Source organism: Diachasma alloeum, unplaced genomic scaffold (assembly GCF_001412515.2).
Source record: "Diachasma alloeum isolate Michigan unplaced genomic scaffold, Dall2.0 Dall_scaffold_00396, whole genome shotgun sequence".
NCBI classification, from domain to species: domain Eukaryota; kingdom Metazoa; phylum Arthropoda; class Insecta; order Hymenoptera; family Braconidae; genus Diachasma; species Diachasma alloeum.
The window spans coordinates 511,071-526,904 of NW_021680535.1; the positions used below are offsets into that span (position 1 = coordinate 511,071).

At 33.2% G+C, this 15,834-nt stretch overlaps 1 protein-coding gene across 1 annotated transcript; it reads right to left on the reverse strand.

The window, feature by feature from the left end:
- Positions 1-301: 301 nt before the first annotated feature.
- LOC107041977 (guanine nucleotide-binding protein subunit alpha homolog) lies at positions 302-10,471 on the reverse strand. Its single transcript, XM_015262817.1, has 6 exons — positions 9,835-10,471; positions 9,417-9,658; positions 5,194-5,454; positions 4,615-4,665; positions 3,810-4,027; positions 302-1,659 (listed from the first exon to the last, which is right to left on the reverse strand). Exons 2-6 carry the CDS (start codon positions 9,636-9,638, stop codon positions 1,302-1,304), a joined length of 1,110 nt encoding a protein of 369 aa, XP_015118303.1. The 5' UTR covers positions 9,639-9,658; positions 9,835-10,471; the 3' UTR covers positions 302-1,301.
- Positions 10,472-15,834: the final 5,363 nt, after the last annotated feature.

Here is a 15,834-nt window from a genome sequence, read left to right on the forward strand (position 1 = left end):
AATTCATATAGAATATTTATGATCATAATTGAATTATCTATGAATTTTCCTAGAATTTTTTCCAATTTCCTTTTCGAGTTATTAACGATTGAAGTCGCTTCTTATACATGGGCTCTTAAGGAGATTTTTCTGTTTAGCATGAAACTATATTATCAGCTCAGATGATAACGCAGTTTCGTGCTAAACAGATGACTCTTCATAAGAGCCGATGTATAAGAAGCGACTTCAATCGTTGATAACTTGAAAAGGAAATCTGAAAAAAAAAACTAGAAAAATTTATAGATAATTCAATTGTGATTATGAACATTCTATATGAATTCCAAGATGAATGCAATTATTTACCTTTTTCGCACGAAACACCTTAACACCGATACAACTTTTCTTGACAAAATAACTCATTACACACAATAGAGTCCCTTCATTTTATTACACATGTAATGTTTTGCATTAAAAGCTTGTCAATAAAAATTTGAATCCACGCAGTCCAATAAGGATTTTCATTTAAGAATATTGGGGAAATAATCATTTCGCCACTCCAGCTCGACTCTTCGGAAAATAATGAAAAATGTTGGTAAATATCATCATTGCCGATCATATTCATTCGAGCTTGTAAATATATAATTTATGGTGTGTAATTGGGCACGTATGATTTAAAGTTGTGCAATTTCAGAAAAAGAAACGAAATTCATAAAACTCAGGCCCGGACTGGTAGATTTTGTTTTATCTAGTGTAATAAGAATGTGAGAATTATAATTCCTGTAGGCCAAATCTTAAGACAAAATATTGCATCAAAAAATGAAGGGTCTCCATTGTGTGTACTAGGTCATTTTGTCCAGAAAATGCTATATCGTTGTTACGCTTTTACAGAGTAATCGATCGAAAATTCGTTATTCAGTTCCTTTCTTTACTTCACTAGATGAATTATCGATTTTACACGCATATACGCGAAAAAAGTCGCGAGTATGAAAAAACGATCCGGCAGTTGTTGCTCTTGTTTGTTCAGTAATTATAAAACTAACCAGATTATGTATAAAATCTGGGCACAGGGAATTATTTAGATATATATTTTATTTCGCATTTTAGCTGTATTTGTTCCTCGGATGTTTGATTCAGCAAAAAATTTTCGACACTCAATATTGTAACAATTTATGTAGAAAATTCCGCATATTCAAGTACTCACAAATTAAGTGGAATGAAGGGAAAAATTAATTTTCTGTACGAAATTTGAATCTTTCAACATTTTCCCCCTCCACCTAACAAAATAATATATTTCTTTTTCTCATATTTGACGTGATTCGGATTCATTGTAACATGAGTGACTCCAAATTTCTGTGTAAAATGGTATCTTTAACAGCATTGAACACAACTTTAATATTCTCAGTATCAACAGCTGTTGTAAAATGATGAAATAGAGATTTACGTGGATCACGTTTAACAGATATAAACATATTGAGTATAAAGCTCTGTACGTCTTTAATGGAATGTGAATCGCCGTTAAATTGGGGGAAATACCAACTTACATTAGTGTCTGACGATTTGACTTTCTTCTCAAGTAAATCAGTTTTGTTGAGGAAAAGAATTATGGATACACCACCGAATATCATGTTGTTCACTATCGTGTCGAAGATGTTTCTCGATTCTTCAAGTCTGTTAGTTCTCCTGCGGACAATAAAAATGTTTAGAAACTTGAAATGTTTAAGGGGAGACTACTATGAGTTTTAAAAGTCGCGGGGTATTGGAGTGAGATTTTGTATACATTGACGATCGATTATAGCTGCCTAAAAACGAATAAATAGTGCAAAAAATTAATTGCTCATTGTTGGTTTGCCCCGTACACACTTAAAATGTTCAAAGTAGTTCAGAGCCTGCAATTTTTAAGCTATAGAGGTTTTTTTTCAAAATTTTTGAAATTCAATAACAATTACGAGCTAGTCTTTTGAAATTTGACTCCTGCACAGCTATTTCGTTTGTTTTAATGTAAAAAATTGTACCATTCATGTAAAATAGAAAAATGTTTCTGACAAAATGCAGAATATATTTTCAATATTTTGAAGATCATTTTTCTGGCTATGTTACATGAATGGTACATTTTTTAAATAAAAAAAAGAAGTTGGTTATGTAGGGGTTGAATTTCAGAAAGCTGACTTGCAATTGCTATTGTACTTTTTTCAAAAATTTTGAAAAAAACGCCTCTGTAGTTCAAAAATTGGAGCCCCTGGACTTTTTTTAAGACTTCAAGTGACTGCGGGGTAAACAGACAATGAACAATTAATTTGTTTGCACTAATTATGTTTTTAAATATATGAGCAGATCCACGCCAAATGGGGATTTTCGTCTCATTTCTTTTGAAAAGATGGCAAATAGACAAAAATTTGAAAAAAAGAAAAAATAGAAAAACACGGATAATTGAAGGAAGTGTGATTATTTGAAAATTGCTAGTTTTTGTACAAAAAAATATTTTTTCCAAATTGGCCCCAATTTCTCTGCGGGGTTTCAAGCTATCAAATCGCCCTTTGGTACACTCAAAGAACATGAACAGCTCTTCACAATGAGACGTCATGCATAACATTATCTTCCGTTTGACGGGGTTTATACGAGAAAACGTTTTTTCAAATCATTAATTACTCAAAAGGCTAATTTTTTTTTAATTTGAAATTTTCATAAAAAATTGTTAATATGTCCACAATTTTGGCACCAATTAGAGTTTATCTTTCACTGTAATAGGGCGGTTATTAAGTTTTTCATTGAGACAAGTATTGAAAATGATCGAAAATTGCTATTATTCATGCAATTATCGCCTAAATAAGTGAATATTCTATCAAATATGGAATATAGTGGAGGTTAGACTCATTACATTTTCTATTATTTATCTTCAGTATAATTTTTTGAGTGAAAAATGATTATTTCTCTAATTATACAATGGAAATACATTTTTCAAAGAGCTTTCATTTGTTGGTAATCGAGAATTTAATTGAATTGACTCATTTTTAATTATTCAATTCAATATTCACTCATTTGGGGGATAATTGCATGAATAATAGCAGTTGTCGGTCATTTTCAATACTTGTCCCACTGAAAAAAATTGTAACCGCCGAACTACGGCAAAAGACAAACTCTAATAGGCGCCAAAATTCCTTTCATTTTATTCACAATTTTTGGTGAAAATTTCAGATTAAAAAAAAAAAGCTTTTTTGGTAATTCACGATGAAACAAAAACGTTTTCCCCTATAAACCTCATCGAATTGAAGATAATGGTATGTATAACGTCTCATTTTTAAGGATTTTTCATGTTCTTTGAGTGTGTCAAAGGGCGATTTGATAGCTTGAAACCCCGCCGAAATATTGAGCTCAATTTGGAAGAAGAAAAATTTTTATACAAAAAGTAGCCATTCTCAAAAAATCATAATTCTCTCAATTATCAATATTTTTTATTTTTCAAAATTTTTCTTTTTTCAAAATTTTTGTCCAATCGCCATCTTTTCAGAAAAAAACATTGAGACAAAAATTCCCAGCATCGACTTTTTGCGCCTGCTGATTTGATGCGGATCTGTTTTATTTGCACTGTTGTGTACTTTTTAGGAAATTTTGTCAATTTTGGATAGTGAATTTTGCTCTTTACGTTTCACCAATCCTGCCAGATTGGATGCATGGCTGCAAATATTATTATTATTTGGAACTTATAATTTTTCATTTTTAGTTATTTCATTATAGGCAATACACAATTTATATTCCAGCAAATAATTTTTCTTCTACTTTAAATCATCAATGTAAATAAGGAAATTTGTTTTCCTCCTGGCAAAGGCTCTTACCTGTCTTCCAATAAAACTTGATCGAACTCTGATGATGAAACGAGAAAAAGAATCGATGTAACACAGTCGAAACATTGATACCACTTTTGCCTCTGCGATCGTTGTCCTCCAACATCGACAAACAAAAATGGTATATTATTTATTGGAATAACAAATTCAGAAATTCCTTTCGTTGCCTTCCTGCAATGTAATATATCTTGATGGGTTGGCACATATTCCTAGAAGATAAAACAAATTTAATTGTTATTAAAAAATAAACATAGATAAGCAATCGATGTACAGGAAAAAACAGACGAAAAAATGTGAACTGACTAAAATTTTTCGATGAATTCCTTCACATATTGTTATAATCGACTAGAATTGTAAATCTGTGTCAATCAATAGATTCACAATTATCATTGGTGCAGAACTAAGAAATAATCTCGCTGATAAGAAAGTCTAGGAAGAATTATCAAGAAACTTCTGTTATTAAACACTATCTAGGCTAGAAAAAAAAGATTCTGACATTGAGATGCAATATTCTCCATTAGTCATCTCGAACTCAAGTTTATGACTTAGAAAAATATCTGGAAACCAACTCGTTCAATTTGAGTCTTTTCTAAAATGATGTTTATGCAGCACTAAAATCTTAATTTTAATTCGACGTTCATGAAATTTCTTTCATTCAATGATGATTAAACACAGTTATGTTATGAGAAGATTAATAAAAAGAATACATTGACGCAGATGGGCAATTATCAATCAAAATTTAATCATCAAATTCCAAACGTCCCTGCCGAAACGTTTATTAATGTAAATTAATTACCACTCTTGCAATTCGGTCCAAATGATCAAGAAAATACTGCACAGAGTCGCTCTGAAACAAGAAAAAAATATCATCAGTATGTGAAATGAACGCAGTTCAGAATTTCAAGGCGATAAGAAGTTTTATGTCATTTCGTTTCTTCAAAAGCCAAGCTTTACGGCAGGAAATGGATTTAGCGAAAATTATTCCACGATTACGTAAAGATTATCATCTGTGTCACCACTGGCAATTAGTCATCTCTTCTTTCACGTATCTTTAGTTCTTCAATAGAAATATTATTTGAGCCATAAACTAACGGTAAAACTCAATTTCTCAAAAACTATTTAAAACCTTGGCAAAAATTGGGCAATTGCAGTTAAATATCAATTTCTCATGAATGTTTTAAAGAATGAGTATTGCTAAGAGGACTCATTAGCAAACCTTTTTCTAGAGAATTTTCTCATCTACAAAATAGATTTGACATCTGAAACACTCATGAACAAGGAGAATGCATGATGAGTGGAGATTTCTTATTGGATGTCAATGCATTACTCCTTTGTTCTTTTGGATGAACTTATGGAAATAATTGTCATGCATTACCAGTTGGAACTCTCTTCTCCGGTCGAATGCCTTCCTGATGGACGCATCGCGCCACAAACTCTCCAATGAGGGGACATAATGCAGAAATAATCTTGCATCCAGTATGATTGTATTTTCAAACTTCAGTAGCTGATACCCGATGTCGTAATTCTTTGGATTTTCCCATGGTATATTCAGCTTGTCACGTGCATCAACCAGCACTTTCATACCTTTTATTATGTTCTGGTATATGACATGCTGATATTCTTTGACCAACTCCGGCTACAAAAGAAAATAAGACACAAAAATTCATAATCAGTTTTGAATATTTGAAATGCTAATTGTGAGGAAGTGATTATTTCCAACAACTGAAACAACGCAAACTGCTGATTCTATCATTAAAATGTTCCATTCATTCCAAAGCTGATTTCTATCCCTCAGAAACTTCTCACAAACCCTTCACTGACCAAACCAATAAAAATCTCTGATAAAATCGTAAATGGAGATAAGTCGAGAGTTCACATGCAGTTTATTTTGTGAATAGCTTCGGAGTGAAGAGGTTCGAGAAAATTTACCAAGAGACCTTTTTCTTGCATTATCCTATCACTCCATAAATAAAATAAATCGTCTATTCGTGACCATCTACAAAACCAAGTTGAATTAAAAACAAGTGGACAATTGCATTTCTTTATCAATGAGTACAGGATAAACAGGTCAATTTGTGGACGGGGGTTGGTTTCTGGAAGATTTCAACTTGCATTAAATATTCCATAAATAAAATGAAAATTGTACTGATTATTTCCCCCTTCAATAATATTAGTCGTGTATAATCATGTGATCACTTATTTTTTCTATTGGTCGATATTCAATAAATGAAGAAAAATATGGCCCAGTCGTCCAGAAATTAGGGGTTTCGGCTGCATTCAACTATTTCTGAATTTAATGATTCTTTGTTTTGTTATTTTCACTTCAAATAATTTTTTGCTGCTAATTAAAAGATTCTTGAAGGTATGGAAGCCCCATTTCGGTCATTCTTTCATTTTAAATCTTACCGCGAAACCCGAATTTCCCTAAACCGTCCAGCAATTGGCCTGTCCACCCTACCCTAACACAATAAATTGAAAACTTAAATTTGAGCGAGTACAAAGCAAAAAAAAACTATTCTGAGAATTCTAGAAAGTGACTAGCTCGAACGTGTAATGGCTGTACTACTGAAAACTTTTAAATGTCAAATACACCAAATTCAGTTTTCTATCATTCTAAACAGTTCAATATTGCTCACAAAGTACAACTCACAAACGAGAAAAATTAATTCCCATCTAGAGAATCCTTTGCTCCCCACTTTATGAAGCAATAAACTCTTTCATTCTCATGATAAATACTATTATTAGATTAAAATGTATGGGCCGTGATGCTGCACTGATTTCGATCGTACAACATTTCTCAACACAGGTGTAATTTTTTTCGTCGAAAAAATATTGTAGACACACAAAATGATCATAGGGAGGATGAAGTGAACGCTTCGAGGTATTATTCAACACAAGTGCAGCCTTCGAAGTTCAAGTCCAAGGATCTATCTTCTTACATATGGGAAACTACACCTTAGGAAACCAACGCAAATGTTTCATCTACTTCCATTCATTAGAGATAATTGACAGTTATGCTTTTCCAAGACAAGAAAATGATTGCTTTCTTCCACATTTTAGAACAATAAACCTCAAGACAGTGCCTCGTTCACTCCGAAAATTATTCATTTCCCTCAAAATCATTAAACTACATCCTAGAAAGTTAAAAAACAATCATTCGCCCATCTCCACTCATAGGAGATAGTAAAATTTGCGAGAAAAAAAACCTAAAAATATGAAACCACTAAGAAACTTTCAGCTAGAAAAAATTCAATACTTAAGGATATACAAGGATCTTTTACAGTTTGGTACAGACCGCACTATAGATTTAACCATTTTCCAATCATCAAATTTAACAATTAAATTGCGTGAGAACAATTTGAAAAAAAATCATGGATATCCAGTGTCATTCAAATTACATTTTGCATAGAATTAGTATTTTTTTAAACATTAGTTGTTTATAAATAAATAATTGAAGTTGTTTAAATTTTCTGAAACCTTATTTTTTTAGGCATGAAATCGATTTCTGGTAAAATTCTGAATATAAATAAATTTGTTCATTCCAAATGAATGATTTTTATGGTGGAGAATTGATTGTTTATAAATTATTTATTCATTTTAAAAATTGAAAAGACGTATAGGAAATGAAAAAAATTGAAGTGCTCGGGATTTGACTCGGATGGGTATAGAAGCTAAATGACTCATAAAATGCTCGTAATTTTCAAAAATTAGAATTTTTTAATTATTTCATTAATCTTCTCCCGACAGTAAACATTCTAATTTTTTTTTCTCAAATTTTAGAAGTGTCTTCTAACGTTTGAATATCGAGATATAAATTCAGATCTGCAAGGTTTAAATAATAAAATCATTGTAAAATGTCCGGAAACTTAGAGTCGAATGAGGCTCAAATGAAAGCTCTCTTTTACAGTTTGGTACAGACCGCACTATAGATTCAACCATTTTCAATCGTCAAATTTATCAATTAAATCCCGTGAAAAAAAATTGAAAAAAATTATGAATATTCACCGGCGTTCAAATTACGTTTTGCACAGAATCATTATTTTTTTAAACATTCGTTGTTTATAAATAAATAATTGGAACTGTTTAAACTTTCCGAAACTTTATATTTTCAGGCATCAAGTCGATTTCTGGTAAAATTCTGAATATGAAGAAATTTATTAGGATTCCGAGCAAATGATTTTTATGAAGAAAATTCATATTTTATAAATTAGTTATAGAAAATGCTCATAATTTTCAAAAATTGCGATTCCTAAATCATTTTGTCAATCTTCCCCCAGAAGTAAACTTTCTTTTTCTTTCCGATTTTGTGAATGTTTTCTAATGGATCAACATCAAGATACAAATTCAGACCTGCAAAGTTTAAATAGTAAAATCATTATAAAATGGCCGGAAACTTAGGATCAAATGGGGCTCAAATGAAAGCTCTATTTCTTACAGTTTGGTACAGACTGCACTGTAGATTCAACCATTTTCAATCATCAAATATGTCAATTAAATTGCGTGAGAAAAATTTGAAAAAAATCATGAATATTCAGCGTTTTATTTTTCACTTATTACTTTTTTTAATATTCGCTTTTTATAAATAAATCACTGAAATTGTTTAAACTTTGGGAAACCTTATATTTTCAAGCATAAAATCGATTTCTGGTCTAATTCTGAATATGAAGAAATTTGTCACGATTCCGAACAAATAATTTTCATGGTGGAAAATTGATTGTTTATAAATTACTAACAGAAAATGATCGTAATTTTCAAAAATAGAAATTTTTAAATCTTTTAACGGTTCAATATCGAGATACAAATTCAGACCTGCAAAGTTCAAAGAAAAAAATCATGGTAAAATTTTCGGAAACTTAGGGACAAATGGAGCTCAAATGAAAGCTCTGATGCTCGACTACAAAAGTAGACTGGTAGCGTTTGACTGGCGAAAAAATAGCCAAAGTACTTGGATATCCTTAATAAGATTCGATTTGAAGTGATCTCAGAAAAAAACGTAGAGAATTTCCCAGTCCACAAAGAACGTCTTCCAACATCAAATCCCAATTCTACTCATCACCGAGATAATCACATAATTGACAGATATTATTTACCTAAACAGCAAAAAAAATCATTTTCTTCTCAGCTCAATCCTTGATAATGTCAGGAGAAAATATCGAAAGATAAATAGGATTAGCACTTAATATTTTTTGATATCTAGTCCTTTTCTTATTCATCACCGAGATAATCACATAATTGACTGACATTATACACCAGGACAAGAAAATTATGGTTTTCTTCAACGTTCTAGAGCAATAAACCTCGTCACAGTACCTCATTTCCTCCGAAAGTTATCTATTCTCTCCTCAAAATCATAAAGCTACATCCTAGAAAGTTGGAAAGAAAAGCCAATCATTCATCCATCTACACTCACAGAAGAAAGTAAAATCAACGAGAAAAAAAGCCTGAAAGAGATCAAACTCCTGCGAGGCTCTCAGTGCCCCTAGATCTGTACCAAAAATCATTTTACAGACAGAACAAATGCAAAGCCGTTGCCTAGGAGTTATCGATAACTCGTGATAATGACAATTAACACCTCTTCCAAAGTAAATAAATACTCACTTCAAACTTGATACCATGAATAATTCGCATCTGTTTGAGAAACGTTGATTTACCACTTTCACCAGCACCGAGTAACAGTAGCTTGACCTGTCTCCTGAATGCCTGTCTATCCTTCTCAAGCATCCTATCAATCTCCTGGCTCTTGTACCTCTGTTCAATCTCCTCAGGACTGAATTTGAATCTCAAACAACAAGTGCATGACCACGTTAAGGAGCCCGCCATCTTAGACCCCTTCAATCTCCCTTCACAAAAACAATTAAGATTTTTTTTTAATCACTCTTTCGCGTACTTTTACCTCCCGGTGGTGTTCTCGCTGTGATACATATTTATTTTCATTTTTTTCCCAACATTTTGCGGTGATAAAGCCACAAACATTTGAGGAATAAATAATAATAAAATTATTTCAGGTGTATTTAACCTCTTTTAGGGTAAATGCAGGTGACTTCATGTCGACATTTCACCTGGGCGTTCACTTCCACATATTACCAATTTGCATGAAACAATTTCACTATTTTTTAAAACCAATCTTCGAGAATTTTAGCATTTTTTTTTATAAACGACGGCTAAATTCTAATTTAGATATTTTTTCATCCATGTTTTATGTGAAATTAATTGTCATGTGAATCTTCTTTGGTGTCTTGAGGATGTGGAAATTATTGAATAATCACTTCGGGGTTAATTGGAGGGGATTTGAGTGAGTTTAAAGGTTGAATGCATTAAATTGTCCCGTATTCATTCGTTTATTTTGAGGTTCAATTTCTTTTTGTGTATGACCGTGGTATTAGTTCTCTCCTCTCTTTTTTTGACCATTTTATAACTTCGCTTGATGCTTTTACTGTCTCTAGGGCGTCCGGTTTTCTCCGACACGTCAGAAGTTATATTTCTTTTCTTTTTTTTTTCACCGCTTTTTTCACGATAATTATTGCAAGTTGAATGGTGTTTTCAAAATGGGGATTATTCACTGGGATTGGGGGTACAGGCACTGAAGTTTTCTTGAGAGAATTGGTAGAATTTTTGGATTGTACTACATGATAAACTGGATGTGATGAAAATCGTGTGTGCCGCACCGCAAACGGGAAAACGGAGACTCCCCCCCTTTCTGCTCCCCCACTACTGCATTGTTGTCAGTCACACGAGTATGTCATGTTGGGTAGAGGGGGAAATGTATGAAGCTCTGTTTTGCCGACTGATTGTGCACATGCGTTGATAATTTTATGTGCAACTTTAATTTTTCCTTCAAAAAAATTCAATTTTATTTTTATTTTGAAATTTTGATATTTTATTTCGCTTGTGATCGATTCAATTGTGGAAATATTTAGGAAAGTTCCGATTAGATCAATTGATTTTTTTAATCTTTTGCCAGGTGGAAATGAGAGAGAAATGTCATATTCGTCAGTCTTTTCTTTTGTAATCATTCTTCACTGGAAAATTTGCGCTGAGCTTGTTGACGGAATAAATTGGGAGTGTAACAAAAGAATGTGAATACGTGAGACTTTTCTGTTATGTGTTTATTAAAATGCGCGAGTCGGAGCCATACCATTTCAGTAAACTTATATGCACTTGCGAAATTTTAATATTATGCTTTGATTCATCGGCGCAAAAGTAAACGAATGTTTGCAACATATTTTGGATTCACCGGTGAATCATTCGTGTAGGCGTGGCCATTGTTCAATTTTTTTGGTGGAGGTAAAAAAAAGGTGTGGTGTCTACGTTACCGGCGGAGGAGTGTCTAATCTAAGGTGAATTCTCAATGATCGACAATGAGAAATTTCAAATCGAAGGAGAAGCAATAATGAATTGTTAGTATGAACAAATTTGCACGATTGTCCGCTGCTTCGCTTGAACAACAAACAAATGGACAATGGAATTTTTTTATAGTTAAGTATAGTAATTGTTACTAATAAATTAGCAATTTGCGTCCGAATGGGTTCTCCTTTTTTAAAATTCTTACTTTCCTTATTGTCTTCTTCTATTTTTTCATGTCCTAGTACTATCATTAATTGAAATATCATCAAAATTTTGCATATTATTTCATTCTGTCCAATAATTCTACATTCAGACCTTCTCTCACGACGCGAATTCGTTTTCAGTTCGGATTTTATCAAGGATTAATCAACGTTAAATCAATAGTTCATACACTGTACCTGATCCTCTATCAAGTTCGGAGTCCACGAATTCTGATGTGTGGAATTGATGTTTTTTGGGTCGCTGATTCCAAATCTGTCTGTTACTTTTTCAAAAAAGCCGGAATTTCATTTGTTATTAACAATTCAATTGTATGAACAATCATATCGTAAAAAGTTACAGATGGAAAAAAAGTTTCGAACAAAAGATGTTTGGTATGTAAAAATACACATTTTTTGTGGTATAACTTTTTTCTCTAACTACGATAGATAATGAGTTATGGGGTTGGAGCAGAGCCGCTTGCGCGTTAGCACTTGCACGAGGTGAAGGCGCGCTTCGATTCGTTTACCGGGAAACTCGATGGAGAAGAGAAAAATAGTTCAAACTAAAAATGTTCGCCAACAAATTTCACATTTAATTAGGGTTTTGAAATTTACCCCTACTCTTAGCCGCGAATGAGATATTAATGGCCTGGTGTTCCATAATGAGGGAAATTACCTATATATAACGCTTTTGTTCATTATAGTGTCACGTGGAACCGCTTTGAAATAGGGAGAAAAAACTCGCATCAAAGTTGTTTTCCCATCAAAAATATATAGATTTGGTGTTGTATCTTTATGTCATATCTCCATTCTTTACAGAGGTATAGCCCGTTAAGAGAGCGCGGGCGGTTCACGCGCTCACTGGTCCATACATTGTATATACCTGATCCTGTATCAAGTTAAAAGTCCCCAAATTATAGTGTGTGGAATTATTTTTTTTTGGATCGCTGATTTCGAATCTGTCGGTTACTTTTTTAAAATTCTGGCGTTCTATTTGTTATTAACAATTAAATTGTTCAAACGATCATATCGTAAACACGGTCACAGATAGAGGAAAACGTTCCGAACAAAAGATGTTTCGTATGTAAAAATACACATATTTTATTATATAACTTTTTTTCTCCAACCATGGTAGATAAGGAGTTATTGGGGGAGGGAGCGAAGCGGTGCGTTAGTCCTTACGCGATGTATCGGCGGTGAGCGCGTGGGCCACCCGCGCTCTCTCAACGAGCTATTTCTCTGTAAAAAATGGAGATATGACGAAAAGACACAAAAACAAATCTATGTATTTTTTATGGCAAAACAACTTCGATGCGAGTTTTTTCTCCGTATCTCGAGTCACACAAAAACTTCGTGAATGAAAAATCCATAAAAATTTGTATTTTTACTTTCAAATATATGGAACACGTCAACATCTTTTTCGGATTAAACTTATACCAATGAATTATTAAAATCTTCTGAAAACTCGACTCGCTGAAAATCTCCATGTTTAACCTCAAAATTTCATAATTTTGCAATTTTCGAATAATTTCATCACTGCTCACCTCGCATATCCCGAAGAGGTTAGCATGGTGTCTTTTTTAAGGATAATTGGGCGAGGAGGAGATGTAGGAAGTGAGGCAGAGGGGTTTCTATTGTTTTCCTGCAGAAAACCAATCGCTGAACAAAACAATTTTTCCCATTCGGATTCAAAATTTATTTATTGTTAAACATTATTTATGGAGCTAATCAAATTTTTTTGTATCTGTTCCACGCATTGAATGGTTTTCAGATTGTTTTTTTGTAATAAATGAAAAAATATTAATCCATGCGAAAAAGTGGCAACATCGTCGGTAGTTTTTTTTTTCACCAGGAGCTGGTAGGCTGGTACCACTGGCTCGAGGCAGCTCCAATCACAACGCTTCATCTTGAGACGTTGCTGCTCGCTTGGGCTGCGTGCGCAGAAATTTCATTTTTCAGTGCTTTTTTCGCTATTATTAATAAACAATGTTCCTAGGCGACAATCTTTCTCACTCAAAAAATCATTGATCACATGTTCTAAATGTGTGTAAAGTTTCATGACTTTGGCTGCATTTTTTCCTTGGGTTTTGCAGTTTTTTTTGTGATTTCCACAAGATCACGGGTTAAATGACCACTTTTTCAAAAATTCATAATAAATTAACCATATTCCCCAGCAGTCTGAAACTTTGCACACGCCTTTTCCATCATTTAAAAAATACGTAAAAAATAAAAGAGAAAAATGGCTCCTTTTATTTCAAACCCTCCGGGCTCGCCCGATTATCCTTAATCCTTAAGTGGTCCCTCTTTTCACCTTACAATCTTACACACTGCACAGTGGCGCCCTATAGGTTGCGTATAGAGATGTAAAATGACCGTCATTTCTTAAATCGCGTCATATGACCAAAAAATGACGGTCTTGTGGCGGTCATGTGATGCACCAATTTTCCAACTACAAACGATTGTCACAAATCATTTGTAACCAAATTGTTGTCAAACCATCTATATAGTTGCATAATAACGGTCATAACTAATTTCCAATTTGTGACGGTCATGAATAAAAGAAATAGTTTCATCTATATGGATGGAAAAAAAACGTGATTTCCATTTCAAAATGCGGATTAGGCCAATACAAAAGGAATTCACCTGAAAATTGACTGAGAAAAAAATAAAGTTTCATCTATAGAAAAATGACTGTCATTTTTTCTTGACAAGTTCTGACGGTCACAGAAGGGTGAGGGGGAATTGTGACAGCCGTCATGAACGCCTCGTCATGTGACCGTCAATGACTAAGGTGTTTCGTCTGTAGCTAGATCACAGGGGGATAATATGGGAGGGGAGTGTTATTGTTCTCGAGCCCTGATTCAATCGCTGAGCACGAAATTTTCCAATAGTCAAGTAACTATTTAAGTGTGCATTTGAACATTTTTTGAATATTGATTTAATTTATCAGATTGATTGATTTTTTTCTCATTACCTACGGGTGTCAAATAATTTTTATTGGATGTTTTTCTAATTATCGAAAGAATATTAAAATGCGTCTCGAGTTGGTAAACCTGTTGTGTGTTTTCTCTCTCTCAGTTCCATGGTCCAACCCATAGCTTTCCCATGATGCTCACTGACATTCGAATCAGGCGCCTGCGCGTGAGGGTGTAATAGACCTTTTCATTCTGGAAATCTAGGGGAAATATTTATTTCGTTCATTCAACGAAAAAATCTCCGAAAAAACCATGGAAAATTCTGATAAATATTGAACTTTACAATGATATACACTTGAGCGCTCAAAAACCATGATTTATATGTAAATTCGATAAAGTGTCCTAACATGGGAAAAAAGTGTCCGCAAATCTAGTGACTCTCAGAATAAAAAGGTCTATTGCCCCGAAACTCATAATTTTCCGAATCATTTGTTCAAATAAGTTTCTTATGAAATCTGAAGAAAATCTAAAACTTAGACGTGTTCTCAAGAAAGATTTAATTTATCACCCACTAGTTTTTCTTCAATAGTTCATAATTTTTTTGGCTGCTATGGACATTCCCTAATTGAGAGTGGGGTAACCTCGAAGGTTATAGTCGGAGGGGTTACAAAAACATCCAAATTTCATTATTTCTTTCCTTGAGGCTAGAATTTGAAAAAAATATGCAAGAATTTTCAATGATGCACCATACTCAGAATTTTCTACCGTGAATTTTCCTTTTTTTTCATTATTTTGACTTTTCAGCTGAAACACCGTAAGGGGGTCTCCTCCGTAATATTCGCCACAAAACGACAATGTGTTAGCAAACTGAATATGTAATATAATAATCAAGACTGGTAAAAGGAAAATTGTAAAAAAAACTCTGAGTAGTTTTAACGTTTCGTTCGTTTTTAATTAATCATTCAAATCCCGGCTTACACATGGGCTTTATGAATGTTATTTTGTCCCTTACCACTCACCCTCTTGACAATGTGCTAGCTAATAAAAGAAGCTATATTTATCTATATTAAACTTTCAAAAACACGGGCATGAAGTCTCATCGAGCTTTGCCGTTAATTTATTGTATAAATTATCGATAAAAATAATTGGCGCGATATTTGTCAGTATCCAACGGACGCCATGTTTGATGTTTCGTCTCTCGAAAATTACCTCACTAACTTCACCATTTAAATGGTGCCTATTTATTGGCAAAAAAAGAAAATACCAAGCTATAAATGAGATCAGATTCCACTTATTTTGTCATTCTTTTTGAATTTCCTCCTCATAGTCACCGTCTTCATTATTTTATACTGAATTAAAAGGAAAAAAAAAATTCAAATCATTTTCAGAGAAGTTATCCTGTACACCATTATTAACCAAAAAAAGTTCCGTTCTTGCGTTATTGTGAAGAAGTTTAGTAGAAATTAATAATTTCCAAATCCTTGCCCCTTTCGTCCAAGACCTGTTAATGACGGGGTCATTCAAGTATTACGTCAGTATAGTGTGTGTGTGTGGGGT

Coding starts and splice junctions, on each gene's coding strand:
- LOC107041977 (XM_015262817.1), bottom strand. CDS start 9,638: ATGGCGGGCTCCTTAACGTGGTCATGCACTTGTTGTTTGAGATTCAAA. Junction 5,455..9,416: donor TTCATGGTATCAAGTTTGAA/GTGAGTATTTAT, acceptor TTTCTTTTGTAG/CCGGAGTTGGTCAAAGAATA. Junction 4,028..4,614: donor TGGACCGAATTGCAAGAGTG/GTAATTAATTTA, acceptor TTTATCTTCTAG/GAATATGTGCCAACCCATCA.